The sequence below is a fragment of the Paramisgurnus dabryanus genome, chromosome 10 (genome assembly GCF_030506205.2).
Source record: "Paramisgurnus dabryanus chromosome 10, PD_genome_1.1, whole genome shotgun sequence".
Lineage (NCBI taxonomy): Eukaryota > Metazoa > Chordata > Actinopteri > Cypriniformes > Cobitidae > Paramisgurnus > Paramisgurnus dabryanus.
This window is the reverse complement of record NC_133346.1, coordinates 21,189,992-21,212,983: the sequence shown is the minus strand read 5'-3', so window position 1 is coordinate 21,212,983 and position 22,992 is coordinate 21,189,992. Positions and strand designations below refer to the sequence as shown.

The 22,992-nt window shown below is 38.9% G+C and overlaps 1 protein-coding gene across 1 annotated transcript; it reads right to left on the bottom strand.

The window, feature by feature from the left end:
• Positions 1-50: 50 nt before the first annotated feature.
• On the bottom strand, positions 51-22,366 carry slc27a4 (solute carrier family 27 member 4). Its single transcript, XM_065290372.1, has 13 exons — positions 22,029-22,366; positions 18,333-18,494; positions 16,921-17,315; positions 15,508-15,666; positions 14,658-14,727; positions 14,467-14,558; positions 12,270-12,379; positions 10,434-10,643; positions 10,030-10,156; positions 7,260-7,397; positions 6,667-6,831; positions 4,124-4,270; positions 51-3,564 (listed from the first exon to the last, which is right to left on the bottom strand). The coding sequence occupies exons 2-13, from the start codon at positions 18,491-18,493 to the stop codon at positions 3,407-3,409; spliced, it is 1,932 nt and encodes a 643-aa protein (XP_065146444.1). The 5' UTR covers position 18,494; positions 22,029-22,366; the 3' UTR covers positions 51-3,406.
• Between the last annotated feature and the right edge of the window lie 626 nt (positions 22,367-22,992).

Sequence of the window (22,992 nt, the reverse complement as noted above, 5' to 3'; positions counted from 1 at the left end):
TGGAACATTTTACACAACAATTATGTTACAACAAAATGCATAAACTGCAGTTTTACTTTTATATTTTTTATTAATATTGATTCTCGGATGCCATTGTTTTGAAAGAGAGCATGATTTACAGCTTGTCTAAGACGAGAGGACTTCAGTGTGCCATGGCACACCTCACACACCTCTACATAAACACCCTCACTCACATACACGCACATACACACGTCGACAAACGGAGCAGCTGGCTTACAATTGCCCTCCTCTCAAATGCCTTGCATGTTGTTCCTGAGTACCGAACAGAAAAGTAACCAAATAAAACAGTGCATTCATGAGAAATCTTTTAAAAAGTGTGACAATAAAACAAACAAAATACAAAATCATCACTGGCTTTGGTGCTCAATAAAACATGATAAAACCATTTCTTGTCACTCCCTTAGTGGTTTCAAACTATTGCCCGAATAAAATTAGAAACAAAATTCAGTAAATAATTAACTTATAAATATAAAACTTATAAACATAAAAACATACTGGTGTATTCACAAGTACACGAAATTATGAGCACGAGGAAGGAAACTTTATGGAATGAAGCCTGGAAAAAATGAACAAGAGCTCCATCTAGCGGACAGACATGAGAACTACGTCACATCTCACGTGCATGGTATTAAAGAGATAGGTCACCCAAAAATTTAAATTCGGTCATCATTTACTCACTCTCATGTTGTTACAAACCTGTATAAATGTCTTTGTTCTGATGAACACAAAGGAAGATATTTTAAGAAATGTCTGTAACCCCATTTACTTCTATAGTATTATTATTTCCTACTATGGAAGTGAATGATGTCCACGAACGGTTTGGTTACAAACATTCCTCAAAATATCTTCCTTTGTTTATATTAAAACAAAGAAATTTATACAGGTTTGTTGCAACATGCGGGTGAGTAAATGATGACAGAATTGTAATTTTTGGGTGAACTATCCTTTCAAATGAAGACACAAACTTGCACACACTTATTTGGAGTAGAATAAAGCCAAGCAAAAACAAAAAACAAACAAAAATACCTCAATAAACATTGGTTGAATAAATTGAAAATAACAACAATGGTAATTCACAGCCCTCCCTTCTGTATTTCACATCGCTGATGTTTTTACAATATGAAAATGTTTACATCATAAATTGAAAAGCACCAAATCACTTTATATAGTAAATGTGGTTTTGTGTGTGTGTATGCAAGTTGAAATTTACCAAAAAAATGCTCATTTTGTCGATATTTACTGACCCTCAACTCAAACTTGTATACTGCATTAGAAATGAGATGTTCAGTGCATAAAACTGGCTTTTTGCTCACAACAAGAACTTGAACATATAGTCAAATAGGTAAGTTAACATTCTTCAAAATTGTGTGATCTACTGAAATAACCAGCATATGGATTTAAAACAAGATGAGGGTGAATAAATTCATATTTGGATGAACCGTTCCTTTAACCGGGAGAAAAGAGAGAGGCCTCAGCAAGTTTACAAATGAAGATTCCTGCTGTCATAGGACACAGACATCATAGCAAGAAATGCTTGTCGAGCTGCTTCGTAATGAATCTTACAAATTCATTGAAAGTGATGTTAGATGCTGTTTCTCTCTCTCTCACACCCAGAACAAAGATGAAAACAGACAAGCATAGCAGAAAATAAAGCTCAACCAAAAGCACAACAATTCAATCGTTGACTTTCCAAGTGATAACAAAAAGATAAGTCACAAAATAAAACTGAATTGATATTGATAAAGACGACTGCGTCTGATTGGCTGACTAACCAATCACATCAATTACATCATTCCTGTGCCCTGGGTTTTTAATATCTTTAATCTATAATATAGCGCTGTAGGTGAATTTCACAGAAAATATCAAGACATGTCATATTTCACCATATATTTAAAAAGTAAAAATATTTTACTGAAAGTTGCAAGTAAAGATCAAAGTAGTATTTGTTGACATTAATGTAATTGTAATATTTTAATGTTTAAAAAACGCATTATGTCCAGACAGGATGATTTTTATGACTCTATTACAGTAATAAGCGAATAGCTTTTTTGGTCAATAAATTACTGAGAATAAGTCAATTTTTCATGTCATTTTTTCCAGAAGTTAATATCAGGGTGAAATATGACCTGTATTTGTGAGATTCACCCTCAGCACGTCAACCCAGTCGAATAATTTCCCTCATTTGTGATATATGGTGACAAAACAGTGACTGGAGAAATTCAAGTGTCGTCACACAAAAACATCTCACACGTGCACACACACACACACACACACTTAAATACTTGCTACGATAGAAATAAATAAATCCGACTGTCAGTGGACGAGAAAAAGTTTGCAAGAAAGTATCGCGTACATATACAAATATGTAATAACAGACAGTGGGCATGATGGGAAATAAGGGGTGGGTTAGTGTGGTGTTATGTTACAAGACGAGGGCACCTGACAGTAAGGCACAGTGCTCTGTTCGCGTCTACCATTCATGCTGCTAAAAGTAAAACTGGAATCGAGATGGTACGTTGATGAATGCCTTTTCCTTCGTTCTCTGAGGCTGGCTTTTTACTTCTCCAACTTCACTGGGTGCCGCTTCACGGACGGAGAAGATGTACGCTCTTTAGCAGCACGGTTTCACACTACGTTTACGTTTGCCTCCATGCAAAGTTCACTTTAAATATCCCGCTAGTGCAGAAGATCCTTCGCGTCAAATGGAACAAAGCGAACCCGTTAGTCCCAGCCTGCACAATGTTGCAGTATGGTTTAGACGTTAGTACAAAGCTTTCATGCTGACAGCGCACAGGAGAAGTCGTATGGATGCAATAGCGTACCAGATGTCTTTGATGTAACCTGCAGCTTCATGACTAAATAGATGATTCAACTTAAATATATTTGGTGCATGTTATAGAGTTAAATACATAGTCGTGAAGGCTAACAAGCACAGGCGGCGTTGGGTTCGCATTGCACATCAATCCACATGGTTTTGGTCAGGGCTTCAGGGTGCATTTACAATAGCAGTCGCTTATAAAATCGTTTGTCACTCAGTCCTGAATTATGTTGCAAGCATTGTGCGGCTGAGGTGAGGGAAAGCTTTACCGTTTGACAGACGGTGTGTTGGTCCTTGTGCCTCTCTTTGCTGTTTGTTGTATTGTATTGTATTTATCTGCTGAATTGCTTTATTTTTTAACTTTTTTGCTTTTAAAATGGCTGTATGCCTCCTCAGTCCCTTATTGGTTGTAACAGGGGTGGGTTTGGGACAGGACGCTCTGATGTATGTGGGAATCGACTTGAATATGTGGGCAGAATGTGTTCCTGCGGCCCCTCACTGCGGCTGTTGAGGTAACGAGGGGCGGGGATATAAGGGGCGGGGTTGGTGAGGGAATGGGCGGTGGTCTCATACTTTCTGCTTTCCTGAGACGATGTTGCGATGGAGTTCTGCGTTCAGCTCCACGTACTGTCCTTTAGTGCAATCCAGGAAGTAGAGTTTATCGGAGACGACGCTGGGGTCGAATCCCTCGCGCCGCATGTCTGTCTTCTGGAATTTGAAAGTTCCTAAAATGAAAAGGAAAACAAAAGTCAGACAGGAATGTAATATACTACGACACGCAAAGTGTGGGAACACTTGCACACCTAATGTCTACTTACTACCTAAAAGTTTGGGGTTTATTCAGAATATTAAAAATATGCCACTGTTTACACATCCTCATGATATTTAAAACAAAAGAGAAAAGATGATATTTTGAGTAATGAGCTTTTTTCCATTAAACACAAGATCTAAGTTTGTCTAAGTTTAATATAAAACACATGACCCACATGTCCTACACACAATTTATCACACACAAAGTATTGCTAATGTACATTTTTGTACATATTACATATAATAATAATAATAATTATAATAATAATAATAATAATAATAATAATGATGATGATGATAATAACAATAATACCACCATTAATACCATGCATTCTATATTTCAATGCATTTTATTATTTTCATGCTGTACGTACACATACACATCACTGTTACTTTTTCTATATTTATGTTTTACTTTTTATTTTTAAAACTACAGAATGACAGAGGCTGAGATTTCACCGGCAGGTAGCTCACCTGTTTTGTTCACCTCTGGTAGAAAGCGCAAAAAGACAGGCCGAGCGTAGGGCGGCAGAGCTTTCTCCAACTCCCTGCTGAACTTCTGCAGGTCTGTGTTACGCTCTGGGTCTGCTATAGCCGCCATCCCTGCCTTTCCCTCAGCACCTGAGCAAAAACACCAGAATATCAACACATAGCACCAACACAGATGCATGAATATATGAAGAGTTTGGTTTCAAAACGCGATAAACGCAATAAAAAAACAAATGAGTTACCGCCAAAATCAGTATTATATCGGGTCAGTATTAAAAAGTGAATTCTTAATTTTACGCAAAATCCAATATCCAATCCGTGTTATTCTGTCATCTTTTCTCCCTTTTTGTCCAAACCGCGACAAACGCCACTCCTCCTTCTCTGCAGAATGCAATAAATCCGCTCCACAAATCGCAGCGCACCATTCCACACATTGTAAACAACAATGGCAGCGTCTTGAATACACACTGAATCCTAGTTTTCCTCATCTACTTTGTACTTCGTGATCAACAAATAAACAAAAACAAAATAATACTTTGATGGGATTAATAAACCTGTGGTGGTTTTCTGTGGCAGGGAAGAAACGTAAGCCATCAACATCTAATAATTTACGCGAGAGGCACTCAGGAGACGGAAAAATGTCGGCTGTTTCTTGTTCTCCCGACCACATCAAGCTTCTGTCATGCTAACACATTGACCCCAGGGGAAAACTTTCCATTATTTTACTCGAAGCCAATAAAAATCTAGCAAGACCAAAAAATTTTACAGCTGATCGCTGTCAAAAAAGTTCAGCGACGACGTCCCAAGTAGTATAACAGCAGCAATAAGTGTTCTCAATACGACAGTTTTTATAATAAATCTTCGAAAATCAAGTTATGGATTTGAATTTTTTATATTTTTATAACCTAAAGATGCTTTGTGAAAGTTTGTAACAGAAAATAGTGGTTTTCATCTTGTCACTTAATTGGTATAGACCGTTTCAGCAGTAACAACATAAACAAGCCGCTGTCGCGGTCCGCACGTCACTTCCGGTAAACTCCGCTAATAATAAATAACAACAAAGTTCTTTAAACATAGTTTATTTATATAACAAGCAAACAAAACAACACATAGATTACCTAGGAAACCAAAACATTTGTTATTTTCGACGAGTTTAGCAACTAGTCAGACCATTAAAAAAAACGAAACCGGAAGTAAGGTTCGGATCCAGACGTGTATCACGTGCGTCCGATGAAACCGTCTATACAAAACACAAAATTTGTCAAAATGGATTTATTGCGTTTTGGAACCAAACTCTTCATTTATACCTATATACCTTCATTCGTATAAGCCAGTTTTTGGCTGTGTCCGAAACCTCGAACCTTGAGTATTCAAAGGCATCAACGCATGTTTGAAAACAATCTTTGCTGTACTTCCTGTCTCCTAAGATACCTTTATCGTCTTGTCCCTCAATTCTATACTGTATGTGTGTGTGCATGTGATTGGTCGAACCTGGTTGCGTTATAAAAAATTAAAAATGGCAGCTAGAGCACAAATTTAGTGTAATAAGGTTAGATTTTCAAAACCGCAAGGGGCTGAACACGTGTAGATCTTTGCAGACATCTCTGCAGAACTGTAACGCCTGTAAATTGCAAAGTCATGCATGCGCAGATGTAATGCGGGTCTGCTCATAAACATGCATATCCTGTAATACCAGAACTGCTGATGGTTTGGTTTTGAAGGGGAAACTTTGTCTTGCATCCAGCAGACTCAAATGGCCAGAGCTATATTCAGCACTTCGTTGTGTCTTTATAGATCCGGTGAAATAAGCAAAACCGCATACAGGCCAAGAGAAGACTCTCTATTGTTTGCTAGCACCCTTTAGCAGCCGCTGCAGTCGGCTCTGTTCACAAAAATCATTCCCTACACCAAATAGTATCACTCGATCATTCATGAATATTACACTTAGGGCATTTTTACACTGGGTTCATTTGCTGCGGTCCGAGCTCGAATGCGAATGTTCCTGGAGTCCCCCGCAGCGTTGGTCTGGTTCACACTCAATTTTATCACACCCGATGCACTTGCGTTAATCTGACATCATCACCAACATGCACGTACACAATGCATATTTTTCAAACTAAATGAAGCATACTTCCAATGCTTTGCATAAACTTATTGATCTTTATGCAAATCCTTACAGCTTTCTTTTAAATATTGATGTTTGATTATAGCAAAGATTGGATCTAACAATATTGCAATGCAAACATGGCCGCCGAGTGTCCCGACTTCCCCTAAAGGTACTTTAATTTTGCTTTCTTGGCTGTAAAGCTTTTGGCTCAATAGCATTTAGTTACACTTTACTGCTTCTGCTTGAAATGAGTCGCTCATTACAGGAAAAACTGCACTATTTAAACAGCGGACTCCAAGCTGCTGTCATGCTGCCCAAAATGAAATGTTAGCAGTGCTGTTGATGGTATTTATTGCTCCCAAACACTGTGATAAACACACAATTCTCTTTCAAGCGTAACACAAGAGGGATTTTTCACTACCTGGCACCTCCACGCCATACACGACCACATCCTTCATGTCCAGCAGGCGACTGAGCGTCCCCTCCAGCTCAGTAGTGGACACGTTCTCTCCTTTCCAGCGGAACGTATCTCCCGTACGGTCTCTGAAGTACATGTAGCCATAGTCATCCATCACCAGGACGTCCCCTAAAAAAAGAGAAATGAAAAAGAACTGATTAGAGACACTTGGATTATGAAAAATCTACCAGCAGGGCTCCAGACTAACTTTTTCACTAGGAGCACAGTGGCCCCAACTGAAAATTTTTGGGGCGCAACCAGAAAATTTAGGGGCACACACCGTAAATCAACATGCTAACCAAATATTCACATTTCTACTAATTTCCACTGTATTACTAATAAATACTTGATGATAGATGCAGAAATTACAATGTGCTGTTTCAAATTCAGTGTCACATTTTATAGTGCACTTTTGGAAAAAAAGTCAAATTTACTGGTTGCACATGTGCGACTGGATGTAAAATTCAGTGGCACACTCTCAAATTTTAGGGGCAAAATGCCACCATTTGGGGGCAGTCTGGAGCCCTGACCAGTGCTTGATGAGCAACGAACAATACCTGAGAGGTAGGCCATATCTCCCTTTTTGAAGACATCTTTGGCGACCTTCTTGTTAGTAGCGGATTCGTTGACGTAGCCGTCGAATCGCCTGAGGGGGTCGTTTTGAATGATTCTACCGACCAACTGACCGGGTTCACCTGAGGAATGGAATGAGGAGATATAAAATGGGTACAGGTCACGATGGCTTAACTAGCTTTGATCCACCAAAGTCAGGAATGTCAAAATGCATTTCATAGTAAAGTACAGAATACAATAGCTGAAAAAATTCAGGTGTCATTCATTTATTTAATTGGTTCTTTAGGGTTCGAGTCAGCATTTTTCCTTAAACCTCCAGGTATATTAATTTTAGGCAACAAAATTTTTTGTCTGTTAGTCCCTATGTCATATAATGTGATTTGGACTTCTAAATTCAGTATTGTAAACTGTATAATTCAGTACTGTATACTTTATACTAGGGGTGTAACGGTACGTGTATTCGAACCGGACCGTTTCGGTTCAGGGCTTTCGGCACGGTGCACACGTGCACCGAAAGGCCGAATGCATTTTGTGTGCGCCTGTGCGGAACATAATAGGTGTGTTTCCGCACGAACATATTAAGCGGCGGAAGTCTCCTCGTTCAGCGCAAGTCTTCTGTCCAACATATAACATAATTAGGCCCGCAGAAAATTTTTTATTTACTTAGTTGTATATCCGTTTGATTATTGATGTAAACGTTTACGTGTCGTATCTAAAAGCGCATGTTAAACGCGTGTCAACGCGCTGCTTTGTTCTTTCAAAAGTGCATGAGAGGTTGCGTGTCTTTCGTTGCTACGCAATCATGAGACGCGCTTTCTGTGACAGCGAGAATAAGGAATACGTGATCAGATTTTTCATCTGCACCTCATGTCAATCATATCATTGTCACAATGCGATCAGCTGGTCGGGACACGGAGGAGCTGTAACCCGGGCTTACTCAGCTGTTACTCAGCTGCGGAGGGGTTCGTTAGTAAAGTCACAGCTTACATTGACAACACAAGCAAAGATTAGGAGAAACATGCAAAAGATCAAAGATGGCTAGGTATGCAACTCACTAATCTCAAAATGAGTGTATAATAAGTATATCATCATGTTGCTTGCTATGCAGTTACACATAGAGCAGTAATATTATTTTTATACAGAGATGGTACATAGCCAATTCAATACTGTGAGTTAAACAATCCAAAATAAATCAAAACAGAACATTTTTGGTGTCAAAAATGTAGGCTAATTGTTGATAAATGTATTCAGGAATTGAATTTGTTAGTTCAAGGTTTTAGTAGAAAAAGTTTAAGAAAAGGTTAAGAAAAGAGTTACCTTCTGTTATAAAATAATGTAAAAAAGAACTTTGCAGTAGTATTTTATTTATTATTTTTCATTTTATATATATTTTATATGTTATATTTTAATAAAAAGTGTTTAAAAAAGTGTAAACAAATTGTAAAAAAAGTTTATAGTAATAAACAACCTGCAGTTTAATGTTTGCATTTTCCCCTTACTGAACCGAAAATGAACCGAACCGTGGCTTCAAAACCGGGGTTCGCACCGAACCGTGATTTTTGCGTACCGTTACACCCCTACTTTATACAGTATTGCGCTGTGTAAGTTAGCTAAACAATCGCTTGTTGCTAATGTCATTTATCCATTCATAGTCAATAGTGCTAATGTTATGAAGACTGCATTTGTATTGTTTTAACCGAGGGGCAACATTTCTATCTCTCTGATGAAGCCAACACGGAAGTGACTTAAACTGCAATTCATCGAATGGCCACTAGAGGCTGGCTCCAAAAGGGAGTCAATTCCCATAGACCCACATGTTAAAATGTACCACTTTACAGCAGAAAATAATATGTTTACAGCCTGGTACAAAAAGTGTTTTTGGTCTATAAAGCTAATTTTGCCCTTCATGACAACTGTGAGGTGGGTGAATGTTTTTGTAACTCATCCGTTTAAATTATATTAAGCCTTAAACTTCTGCATAATTAGGGGCGTGGCCACTTAAATTATGGGTGAACTGCAACTGCTGTCACTAGAGTTGAGCTAGGTGGGCGTGGTTTGAACAACCAGCCACCTCAGCTTCACCCACGTGACGTCCCGCCTTTATACACATTTTTGGTTATTCGCAAGTGATTCGCGGTGACGCGCGGCCAAGATGGCCTACTATTGGCTTCAAAAAAAGCTCTTCACAAACCTATGGGTGATGTCACGGACACTACATTCTTATTTTTATACGCATTAGACTCATTGTGCAAGGTTTCTGTGTGTGACAAACTTTTAGGATGACAAAAACAAAAATATGAAAAGATGCATTCGAAAAAATTTTGAAGTGTCTTCGCATTGCATCATGCCACCTAGCAGAACCAATGCCTTAGTTGTCTTTCCAGGGGCGCCACTAGCAATTTTGGAACTTGTGAAAGAAAAAAAGGCTGGGCCCTCGACCATACCCATGTCGGTACTAATAAAAATAATCTTTGGGGGCCCCAATAGTGCGTTGGGCCCTTAGAACCCCCTTAAAACTCCTACGTCTTTCCTTGTGCGCTCTTATTGGTCAACATCACAGATGTGACAGAACCAATCGTGGAGGACTAAAAAATATATGTTTTTTTGTCAGGACACCGTGACACTTTATAAAAAATACAAGACCAATTCTTAAATCATGACGCCCATTGTCACTTGCATATCACCACAACACCCTACGTCAAATGAATTTTCTAAGTCGGTGTCTAAGCTATTGTACACTGTGTGCAACTGTACCTGGCCCACACGGTATACAGACACCGTCAGGTCCTCTGATAAGCTCCATTGTCTCCTCATCCACTTTGACCAATCGGATGGGATAGAAGAACGGCAAGATACGGCTGTTGAATCCACAAGCGCCCATCTGCAGGCAAAACAAACATTTCCTTTACAATCATCATATCAATCTGCTGACTTCACACCTGTCACTCCTGATTCAAAACTAAATTACTGCACCAAACAAAAATCCATCAGCTGCGATCTCAGCTGGGTGCATTTTCCATAAGCTCATAACCAGCTGCGCTCGATCACCAAACATCTTGTGGATAGTCTCGTAAAATTAGGATACTCATTGAGGTTTACAAGGGTTCTGCAGATAAAAGCTCTCTATATAGGGATCTGAGGAGTGCATTTGTATTCACCTTATTGTCGAAGTTGCCCAGGCTGCAGTTGCACTCGGTGGCTCCGTAAAACTCTGCGATCTGTGGTACGTTGAAGCGGCTGGTGAATTCCCCCCAGATGGATTGGCGGAGGCCGTTGCCGAGAGCCATGCGGACCTTGTGCTGGTGCTCTGCATCCTTCTTCGGCTGGTTTAGCAGATAGCGGCATATCTCCCCGATGTACTGCACGATCTGAGACATGCGACAAGAAATTATGTTTAACAAACTGTGTCCATGGAAGGTACTGTAAAAATGTTTAAAATACTTTACAACAAACTTAACAAGCGGTAGGCTAGTAGCGAATGGTTAAGAAGTTAAATAAAAGTAGTTTAATCAAATTGTTTGACATTTTAAGCATAGAATAGTATTAGTATAGTTTCACTTTTAGTTTTGACTTGCTGAAGCTCCAACTAAAAACACATGGCAGCAAAGGGGGGCGGAGTTTTAAAAGGAACTTAAAGGGAAACTCTGACGTATAATAAAAATTACCTCAAGATTTACTCATATTTGAATATTTTTCTTACAAAACCGCATCAATTACGCTCAGAAGTCCTTTATTAACTCTGTGAAGCTGTGTGGATTACTTTTGTGAAGGATGGATGCACTTAGTGAAAGTTGTTCCCTGATCCCAGTTTACTAACGTTATAAAGTTTGAAAGAGCAAAGAATTTTTTTTTAACTTCGATTGTGTTTGTCTGAAAGAAGTTGGTCATAGGTATCTTGGATGGCTTGAGGGTGAGTAAATAATTTTCATTTTTCGCTGGAGTATCGCTTTAACATAGTGAAGCTCCAAAAAGAAAAACACCATTAAAGCAACCAAAATGTCTCCATAGGGTTCACAAATATACCTTTGTGAGAGAAAACAATATTTTGAGCTTGTGTAGTGTTTGATAAGTGTCTGGTGAGGAAACACATATGACAACTAAGATAAGGCATGCGTAAAACTAATGCTGCGTTTACACCAGCCACGGTAGAGCCGTCAAGCTCGAGTAAGTTCAATGTTAAATCAATGTGAAGATGTGTTGACGCGTCCATGCGCCTCTGTTTAGCATGGTAGACGCGATTCCGCCTCGTTCGCGTGAATGGTGAGAATTGAGTGTTGCCTCGTGAAACGCGAGAGTTGAAAATATTGAACTTTGGCGGAAAAACGCGTTTGCGTTAACCAATCAGGAGCTTGCTCTAGTAGTAGTCGCAGACACCCCTCCCATGATGCGAATTTCCGCTTGAATGTGTCGATGACTAGAATTTCACGGGCGGCTTTCACGCGTGAATGAAGCGAGTAAACTCAAAATGTTCAAGTGTGCAAACTAGACGCGGTAGACGCGAATCTGATGCCTCAAACGAGGTTGGTGTGAACCCACAGTAAGACACCCAAGAACCAATGAGAATCCATGTTATTACTACGCCAACATATTTGCATTTATTGCGGTGATCTGTATATTGCCATTGTTGTGCGATGCTGAATAAGCTCAAAATAATAATTGTTTTCTCTCATAAATTGTTACGCTTCATACAGTACATTGACCCACTGGATTGGTTTGGATTACTTTAATGATAATGTTTGTGTATTTTTTTGAGCTTTGACATGTTGGTCCCCATTTAGGAAGATAACACGACAGCATTTTAGTATAATATATTTATTTGAGTTCAACTGAAGAATGAAGTGATTTACATCTGGGATAGCTTTAGGGTGAGCAATTTATTCCTTTAAATTAATTTAGTGAATCCTATATTTTGCATCTTGCTAATTCCTATACATTTTGTTGTATACACTGTATTTGTTTCCAGTGGCTATTAGGTCAAAATGATAGTTACTTACTGTGCAGTCGTATTTGATGCAGTCATCCCAGAATTTTGACGCACTAAACTTCTTCCTGATCACCACAGTCATTCCATGAATCAGACACTGTCCGACTCCCACAATATTACCTGCAATCAATAAAATCTGATTTAAGGACAAACCTACTCAATAGATCTTGGTAAAGGACTCACAAAGCAAACTATTTACAAAGTTTTAAAGTCCCAAAATCCATATGTGATTGAGCAATAGATGGACATGACACATGTATAGACTTACATTTTTACTTTAAAAGCAGAAATTTCACCAACAAGTACACTAGATTCAACTATCAACTATTTTGCATAGTTGTTAAGATTTACATCTGCTTTGCAGATACATTGATTTAGTCAAGTCCAAATGGAATGTCCCATAGGCGAAGTTTTGCGTTTGTGCTTGGGGGGCACCTACTGGCAAACAAGGGTACTGCATGTAAGTGTGTATTGTACATGTTAACGATATGCAAAAGGTACAAACGCAAAAGTAAACAATGACGCAAGTTATCGTCTCCAACGTAAATATCTTTTTTGGACTACACAAAAACACGGATTGTAGGCAACCGGTTACTTCCTGGGATTGGTGATGTAGTAAAGACCGACATTATCATACTACCTCCTGCTTTGGACTTACGGTACATTCACACGGGGCGTAAGCTTTAACGCTTAACGGAAGGCTTGTCTGAAGCGTGGCCAACAGCCAATCACAGTGGGCGCTACACATGCTCCGTTCTTCCATAAACGTAATTGGCTGGCTCTGCCTAGGTTATTTGCATTAGGCGATCTGATTGGCTGACGCACGCGCTGCCGCTTGAAAAGTTGAGAAATGTTCAACTTATGCCGTGAGCAACGGCACTAACGCGGCGCCGACGGACCCACAATTCAGTTCGACAACGCATGACATCACCCATTAAAAGTGAATGGGAAGCGTTAACGCTGATGCCCTGTGTGAATGCGCTGTTATAGCCAGTAAGTTAGCTCCTGTCAGCATTGCATTGTGACCGAATCTTTCAAACATAGTAAGGAGCGTCACTTTCCAGCTGACGTCAGAGGTATTCAGGCCAATCACAAGGTTAGCTGGCCAATCAGAGACACAGAGCTTTTCAAATCCGTGCATTTCAAGACGAGAGTGAAATTGGGAGCTACAAAAATGTACGGTATGTAGAAATTAATGTGTTTTTTAACCATAAACCACTTTAACACATTGAATTATACCAAATACACAAAATAACGTTTTTTTTTTATAAAATAAGTGCACTTTAAAAAGAGAGTGTGGTTTTATGGTAAAATTTTTACTATTTTAGCCTTAAGTTATTAAAATATTAAAGGCGGAGTGCATGATTTTTGAAAAACACTTTGGAAAAGTGAGTCGGGCAGAGTTCCAAAAGACACTAACCGACATTGTTGCCTCGGTTGCGCATGTGTGGGGCGGGTCTATCAAAAGAAGGTGTTTGTTTAGGTGATTTAAAATGTCAACATTGGCTTTCAGAGATCATGCCCCCCTCCTTTAAGATTAGACAAATAAAATATGAATTCATATATTTCCATTTCATTTATAGCTTAGACAAAATCCTAATTGGCTCTGGTCTGGGGTGCCCCCCCGCCCCCCAAACGCCACCTATGGAGTGTCCATACTCAAACCAAAATCTGATCTGTAAATACACAAAAAACCCTTAAAGGGGCCATGGCATAACATTTGTAGGTGTGAGCAAAAATAGGTCATTGAAATTTGGCTTTCCTTATGATGTCATAAGGATATCTTATTACAATAATACCACCCCCTTAATGTGCACTATCCAACCACAGCACTGCCATTTAGTGCAGATAGAAAGAAAGAAAGAAAAAATAATTCACAACACAATTGAGTTTGAATTGCATCAAACCACCATCAGTGTTTGCACTTCATCAGCTCATTTGCATTTTAAAAGACACACCCAAAACGACACATTTTTGCTCACACCTACAAAGTGGCAATGCTAACATTTTCATGCCATGGCCCCTTTAAAATATAAATCAAACTAATCCTCATTTTGTTAACCCAAGCCGCTGTTAACAGCACTGGACAAAATAATCACACGCATGTATTTTCTAAAACAAGCCTGCATAGTACAACACAGGAAGTGGCCTGCACTCGGTTTTGTTGACAGGAAATGCAGATGTCTTGTAGATGAATAGTGATGTACCTGCTGAATGGTAAAGCGGTAAGCAGTCATACAGCACATCCTCAGACTTCATTCTGAAACCATAGTACACGAGGGCAGCCATGCGGTAATACCTGAGGGATGAACGTAGGAGATACAGCGTAAATCCAGGGAGAAAAATAAGATGTAGGGAACAGGTACAGTATTGAAGTTGAAAGTCATTATATGCTTACCGGCTATGTACTACGATAGCGGCTTTTGGCATTCCAGTGGTTCCCGATGTGTAAATATAAAAAAGACGATCTAGAAACATAATAGGAAAACAATATCACATAAAAATATGTAATAAATAAACAACATTGATCATTCTGATTTAAGTACATTTATAATTTAAAAGTTTCTTTGTTGCAATGCATTATGGGATTTTCTTTACTGCAAAGGAAATGCCTTTCTTAGAAAGCACCACAGTAGACTATAAAAAAATGCTTGCATCACCACACATTTGGGTCAAATATAGACAAACCCAGCATTTGGGATGAAACTACAGGGCTCCAGACTGCCCCCAAATGGTGGCATTTTGCCCCTAAAATTTGAGAATGTGCCACTGAATTTTACATCGTCGCACATGTGCAACCAGTAAATTTGACCTTTTTTCCAAAAGTGCACAATAAAATGTGACGCTGAATTTGAAACAGCAAATTGTACTTTCTGCATTTATCATTAAAGTATTTATTAGTAATACAGTGGAAATTAGTAGAAATGTGAATATTTGGTTAGCATGTTGATTTACGGTGTGTGCCCCTAATTTTTCTGGTTGCACCCCTAAAATTTTCAGTTGGGGGCCACTGTGCTCCTAGTGAAAAAAGTTAGTCTGGAGCCCTGAACTATGTAGTATTCGAGTTGAAATTAACCCAACTGTTAGATTTGTCCAAATTTGACTCAGCTATGGGTTTAAACAACCCAACATTTATATTAGTGTATAATAAGTACATTTCATTGATGCAACCTTATATTTCAAAATCTTGTCATGCATATTTCGACCTGAAAAAAGGTTTGCATGCTTATGATATTTGGTTACCCAACCTATGAAGCTCCGATCCGGTTGTTCAGGCTGGTTTGTAGGGGCCGCCTCCAGGAGTGGCTCCAGACACTCCGTCCCCTCAGGAACCCGTTTGGGATCCCATTCTCCAGAGCAGAAGAGATTCACTGTTTTTCCCATAGAGCTGTGCACCTCACACATTGCTGAGATGTTAAAAAAGTGAGAGCGTCAAAGAGATTCTCATATATTGTACACATACCTACATACAAAAATAAAACAAACGAAGCAAGTCCTGGAGGATACGCAGATCAAGATAAACAACCTGCGGCGCAATGTCAATAGCAAACAAAGCTGACTCGACACTGCATGCTTTATGAGTCAGTTTCCAATTACTTAAGACACAACTAGTAAATCATTGTCAAGACGTAATCCCTCGTTGTGACCTCTGCTACAAATTCCCTTTCTCCTACTAAGCCACACGCCTTCAACCTTCATCTCAGATGCAACACTGTTCTTTCACCACAAGTTGCGCTTGGTGATCTTTGACCATCATAAATCTGTGCTTTACGCTACTACACATTTTCTGTTCCTCACAATACGCATACTGTCACCTTCATTAACCTACCACTTCCTGGTTTCTAGTGCTTTGATTAAAATCACTTCTACAAGGCACTAAAGTATCCGAAACTATATTAAGGCACCAGATAAAAAATAAAACCTCTGTTATTGGGCATAATTCATTGGTGAATGCCAATTAAAAATAAAATGTTTGTCTTAAGTCACAAATATAAACACTTCAATAGCAGGGGACTATTTTCAGGCACTACGTAATATCATGGCTGCAGTAGGCGAAATGTTACAGCAGCAACGGCCTTGATTGTTACGCTGGAATGAGAGTATAGTTCCTAGCCATATCGGCCTAGAAAATCGCAACTTTTAATTTTCCATCGGTCTTAGTACACAATGTAACTACAGAAGAGTCAAGTTTTAAATAGGAGAAATATTGAAACTCTTTGGTTATTTTTGAGCGCGATGCTAATGGTCTAATCAGATTCAATGGATTGTGCTAAGCTATGCTAAAAGTGGTACGGCCAGACCCGGAGATCAGCTGAATAGATTCCAAAATGATAAAAATTTAATATTTAACTCTAGGAGAGCTGAAAAATTAGCATATTTTCTAAAAAGCAGAGTGTCCCTTTAACTTCAGAAGATGGGTAAGGCAAAAATATGCCGTCATAAAAATCGTTCTCCTCATTTGCAGGTTTGGGAAGTTTATTTCATGTTTTCAGGCTTTATGTAAGTCGCTTTTGTTTTAGCAAACCACTTTACAGAGCTGTAAATGGAAGCATTACAGCTAAATGATTTACATTAGGAGTAGCTTGTAGCTTGGAAGGCAGTTTTACTTTAATAGCAATGTATAAGTAGCCACACCAACACCGATAAAGGCTAAGAAGTACCTTCTGTAAGTTCACTGCCGAACACCACGGCTTTTGCGTTGGAGATGTTGACGCAGTGAACCAAAGCCTCCAGTCTCAGATTGAAGTTGATGAGCGCCGCCTCCACTCCGATCTTTGCCATGCCCAGCCATAGCCCCACGTACTGAGAGCGGTTCTCCATGAACAGAGCTATCACATCGCCCTCTTTGTAGCCCCTCTGAAGGAGAAAGTTAGCCACGCGGTTGGAGTAGTCATCGAGCTGCTTAAAGCTCCATTTTTCGCCAGTTCCTTCGAAGATCAGAGCCGTCTTGTCGCCGTATTTCTTGACGGACTTGGCGAAAAGTTTAGGGAGGGTGTTTCGCTCGCGTAGATTCCTTGTGACGTTCAGTCTTACCCTTAGCAGTACTGTGGCTGCACTGTAATTACAAAAATAAATTCATTGAATGTCTGAGTGAATTATAAAAATCAGGACAAAGAAAAAATAATAAAATAATATAATTTTACAACTGGTTGAAGATTGTGTTAGCAGTGCAAAAGGTTGTGGGGAACAAATACTGATAAAAATGTATACTTTAAGTTGCATTGAGAATGTCTCAAATCTCAATTGCTCTGTTGTTTTTAGTTACGGTGACATGGATAACCAATGTCACTTTTATTGTATAAAGCAGCATAACATTCTTTAAAATACATCACTTTGTGTTCCTTTAAATCATACAAATTTGATGGTCACTAAATGACGAATAATCAAGCGTTTTAAAACAGGGATTCTTGCCCCATCAACTTCTTGTTTTAGTGACAGAAAAACACATCTGTAAGTGACAGGAAGTAGATGCTTGACCATCCTATTGCTAAATGCAGCGATCCCTGACCCAGAGGAGACTTCTAACTTCCATTAACCGGCACACTAAAAGCCTCGTTCCTTCAGTGTAGGTACTTAAGGAATAATCTTTGCTGTTCAAATGATACAGCTACACCTCCAGGACCAGAAGCCGAAACTGAATTGCATAACCTCAGTACGAAAACCGCAAAATTATGAAAAAACAATTGCTTTGCCTTGTTTAAAATGCAAACTATGAACAAGAGAGTTCAGTTTGAAGAGAAACTGGTTGAACTCTTAAGTCATCGCTGCTTTAAATTACTCAATGAACGTTTCAAAAGCCAATCATTGAAGAAAAACAAGTCGAACCTGCCGGGAAGCCACCCAGAAACCCACCTCCACCACTAGCTCATTTTAACAAACATCTAGCCCGTAATACAGGAATGTGGGGTTGTATTCGTTGAAAAACCTGTAGGACTTACTGGTTTGCCTCATTGATGTACTGTACAATACAATAATCAGACTATTCTAAGTCGATTCTTCAACATATTAACAAAGTTTATCTTTATATACACAGCTGTTATTTCAATATATTGACAAAACATTATAAACTTACTGTAAGTCACGATAAATTGTCTTTGCGAACACATCAAGGGTCTTCCATCCTCCTGATCCTGTGTAAAAAATGAAAATGGATGGCAGAACCTGGAACCAGGACAGACCCGCGAACACCCTGAGAACGAGGAGTAGGGCCGTGGAGCACGCTAACCGCAACATCCTAACAAACACAAAGATGAAACGTGAGTCAGGACAACTGTACTGTACCAGGATTATTTCAACCTCAAGATTGTGACATGGATATTTCAGCACACTTTTATGACGTTGTAAATCTGAAATGAAAGTGTGATAAGAGCCAATATAAACCTGATTACTTTGAAGAATTGATACACAAAGCTCTTTACCTTGCAAGACAGATTTAAAGATTAAAACTAGTCAATTAACTAATATCAACCGTAGATAAAAACTGACATTTGACCGTAACGTGAAAAGTCTAGAGTATCAGTCTGATCCGTGCTAAAAGTCATTCAGTCCCTTTAAATTATATAGGAAATTTAGTATTGCATTGGAGAAGTCTTGTTAGTATTAAAATATTTACTGGTGCTTATTACTTTAACTATATTGTGTGAAGGATGTTATCTAGATTTAAATTTACTGTAGTGTACACTAAAATGTACAGTAAATCAGATTTTTATATGATACGGTTATAAGTTGGGAAGATACGGTTACAAACACGTTTCCCCAAAATTGCACAGCACATACTCGACAACTAACCGGGGTGCGTTTCCCGAACAACGGCGTAACTCATTGCTGAAACACCATAGTACAATGCATAGTTGGAGAAACTAACTACCTACTCAAGACTATTTCCCTAAAACTTTGTCGCACATACTTCGTTTGAACCATGTTGGTTTGACAACATTGTCGATGAAGTCACGTTGGAGGTGGAGTACTAATTAATCTGTTTAAATCGATTTAATGTCAGATTACTGGTGTGAATAACGTACATTGCACCGGAAGACTGATTTTGTTACCGTGATTTAATTTCAAGATATTTAATTAATGTGCAAGTTCCCCCTTACGTCACTTCTACCAGGTATCCCCCAGGTTCTTAAAGCTCGTATGTCTGCGCACATGCACAGTTTTCAAATACAGTGCTTTAATTCTGTTTATTTTTATATGTTTAGAATGATGGATAAAGAATGCACTACATGTTTTTTGCTTATTTTGTTGATGCAGCCGGCGAATGTTCGTTTGTACTATGGTTTCGGGAAACAGCAAATCGCTGAACTTTGTCAATAACGATGAAACTTACGACAGTAGTTGGCTAACGATGCTTTTGGAAAAACCCACCCCAGATGTAATATTAACTAGTTTATGTTTTATATATAAATATATATATGGCCATTTTTGCCTTTTTTTAACAGTGAGTTTAGGAGAGAACAGGAAAGTACACGGATGAGAGAGGGGTATGGGATCGGCAAATGACCACAAGCCGGGAATCGAACTCGGGTCGCCGAAAGTGCGAAAGCACCATATGTCGGAGCGCTGCCCACTACACCATAGGCTCCAACTGGTTTATGGCCTTTATATGTATTAATTAGGGCGGTGTAATAGTAAAAAATGAAATAGGCGATAGCATGGTAAATAATGCGATATTTGCTTTCTTTTTTTAAATCTATTTACATTTTATTAAACTATATAATTTAATGTATATAATTTGAAAAGTGAACAGACATGTGAACAGACATGTTTAACTGTTATATAAAACAAATCAGACAATGTAAATAAATAAACAAACAAAAATAAATAAATAAATATCACAGGTTTCACGCAAAGTGTCACACACACAAATATCCCAACTAACATCCATCTGAGTGCCAGATATATTATCTGCATTTACCTAAAACTTTGACCATACGTTACTTTTTGCAATATTAAAATTTTATTGTTCATAACCATTGCGATATGCACATTTGCGATATTTTTTCTATCCCACTATATTGCGCAGCCCTGATATTATGCATGGGCAAACTTATTCGTACTCTTTTTTACAAAAATAAAAAACCCTAATGTTTTGACCTGCAAAGGTTATTGTTAAATCTGGCAATAAATATAAAGTAGAGATAAAAAATAGTTTTTGATTGGCTTAGTGTTTCTTTCTCTGATTTGCATATGAGGTACAGATAAAGATCATGCAACTGGAATAAAGGAGCTATTTGCAAATAAGATTTTTTGCTGCACTACAAAAAAAATGCTCTTTCTACGTTGAAATGCTTTCAAGTTTGGGAAGTTTCGTTGCTTTCTTCATTAAGTAACTAGGGTGGGTTGAATTTCAATGTCGAAAGACAACAGAGCTACCTGATCTGCACGATTCTTTACACAGCTCATTTGAATGCAGTATACAGGCTAACACCTGCTGAACTGCAATACCACATGCTTTCTATAAGCATATATATATCTAGGGAAACCAAAGGGTAGTTGTTAAGGGATCTACATTTATTTAAGGGCTGTATCTCAGCAGCTATAAAGTCAAAAGTCCAATTACACAACTGCTTTTTTATATTTTTGTAATAGCTCTTGTGTAAACAATTATGCAATAAAACAACCCTGTGTTTCATTCAGGTAAGGGTCAACTGTAGTTTAGCCACAAATATAAATTTTTAGATGAAGTGTGTTTCCATTTTAAGTATATTTGTCATAAAATGTCAGGTGTTTATCATAATATTATAGCTTACAATTTCTGAAAGCTCAAGCAATAGTTGTTCAAAATGGCAGCTTTTTTGTTTTGATTTAAATATAATTGTACTCTATACATTTTGCTGACGAGCATAAAATATGGTATTTGATAGCATACTGCCATTGTGACTACTTGCCCCATTTGGGGCGCCATGCTGTAGTAAAGAAAGTGTGTATATCCACAATAATTGCTCTCAATAATATTCCCAGAGTTACACGTGTCAACTTGTTCTCCCAGAATTTGATAGAAATTACTAAAAACTACAAGTACAACGCCATTTCACACACTCTCATCAGTGACCGACAGCAATGATGGTCACGCGATAGTCTCCATCATCGTACGTTTTATCCGCATCACAGGGAATCTCGCAATGTCTGACTCTTCATTCTAAAGGGATGCTCGAGGAAAATCCAACCTCCCTGCATATTCATATCTGTTAAACCTGTCAGTCGTGTGTCGACGCAAGACAAAACGATAATGTCTTCTAGTGGGTGCGGATTCATATTAATGCAATGCAGAAGAGTCATCAGACATCAGGGTTACTGCATCGCCTGATTCGCTCCGGCCCGGAAATCCGAGCGAGCACATTGGCCGTACATTACCGCAGTACACTGAGCTTCACTCTACGGTTACAAACACAAGATACATTGTATCACGATTTCACCCGGTCGTACGATACTGCATCGTGTATTTATACAGCGAGTCTTATATACGATGCGATGTATAAATCGACGCCGTTCAAGGATGATTTATATTGAATAGTCATGTGCGGATGTCAGGCATCCCATTTCCATGTAACTGAATTATAGTCTATTACACTCTAACATATATCTATCTATACGATATACTCAATCTAACCGGGACATTTTGTATTTTCACATTATTGCATGAACCCAAATACATCTTTATCTGGCAGCTGACATCCAATAAGGACGAGTAATGATACAGGAGATTCCGGAAATGGACATCAGATAAAACATTAATAGATACAGGTGTCTGCGGTGCGTAAAATACCTCAGTTTCTGTCTCCGTGGTCCACGATAACGCTTGGTATGTCAGAAGAGGAGCCTGCTCCTTTCAATCCCACCTTGATCGGCTTAAGCGAAACCTCCACCGCTTTTACCTGCGCTGATACACGCGCGCGGCGGTGTGAGGAGGACCGCGCGTCTGCCTTTGGCCTTATAAGCGGGGCTCGTTTGCTAGACTATGCTCTCGTTTAATTCATTATTTCACTCGGTTTTGTTATCGCATCATTGTAACGACCGATCGCGGCCCCGGTAATTCCAATGACCTTATAATTTTCGTACTTGAGCCTGCCCACTCTCAATACGCCGGTGCTTTGCGTTTGACTGATTGACCGCTCTCTGGACCAATTGCGTTCTCAGGGCGACGTCGGTTTACTCGGGGTGGGCGGGACTTCGTGTCCTGTCAAGGAAATGTGGCGCAGGCAGCGAATCATCGCGGCAGTTTCCACCCGGTAGTTACAAAGCGACTGCAGGACCATGAGGAATGATGGAGGAGAGGGAGGAGGTATTTTCTGGCTATTGTAGTGGAAAAACATCTGTTTGTGTCAATTAAAGCCACAAAAATTCTGAATCCCCCCTTTCGTTTTATAAATATCCTGTCACTATTTACTTTCTTGGTGAATACTATGAATGATAAAACCGTGCGTTTCAATGACAAAAGTGTCGGCATCAACAAGCCTGCATATTTCAAGTCTCTTCCTTATTACTCTCATTTATTTAAAGTATCAATCAGACGTATATACGACCACGAGAGTGAATTGGTTGCAACGGCCATTTTAAAACATGTGTCAGTAAGTCGTTTTGCCTAACAAATAGATTTTCAACGGAACTATTAATGCTTCGTTTATGCTGAGCACAGGGTTTTCTTGGTTTCATTCATGTCCAACATTGGTCATTCAAAGTCAAATGTGTCAAATGGACACAAACACACACGTCTTAACTAATATCAACCT

Coding starts and splice junctions, on each gene's coding strand:
- slc27a4 (XM_065290372.1), bottom strand. CDS start 18,493: ATGTTGCGGTTAGCGTGCTCCACGGCCCTACTCCTCGTTCTCAGGGTG. Junction 14,728..15,507: donor ACCGGATCGGAGCTTCATAG/GTTGGGTAACCA, acceptor TTATGTTTCTAG/ATCGTCTTTTTTATATTTAC. Junction 3,565..4,123: donor ACCAGAGGTGAACAAAACAG/GTGAGCTACCTG, acceptor TTTTCATTTTAG/GAACTTTCAAATTCCAGAAG.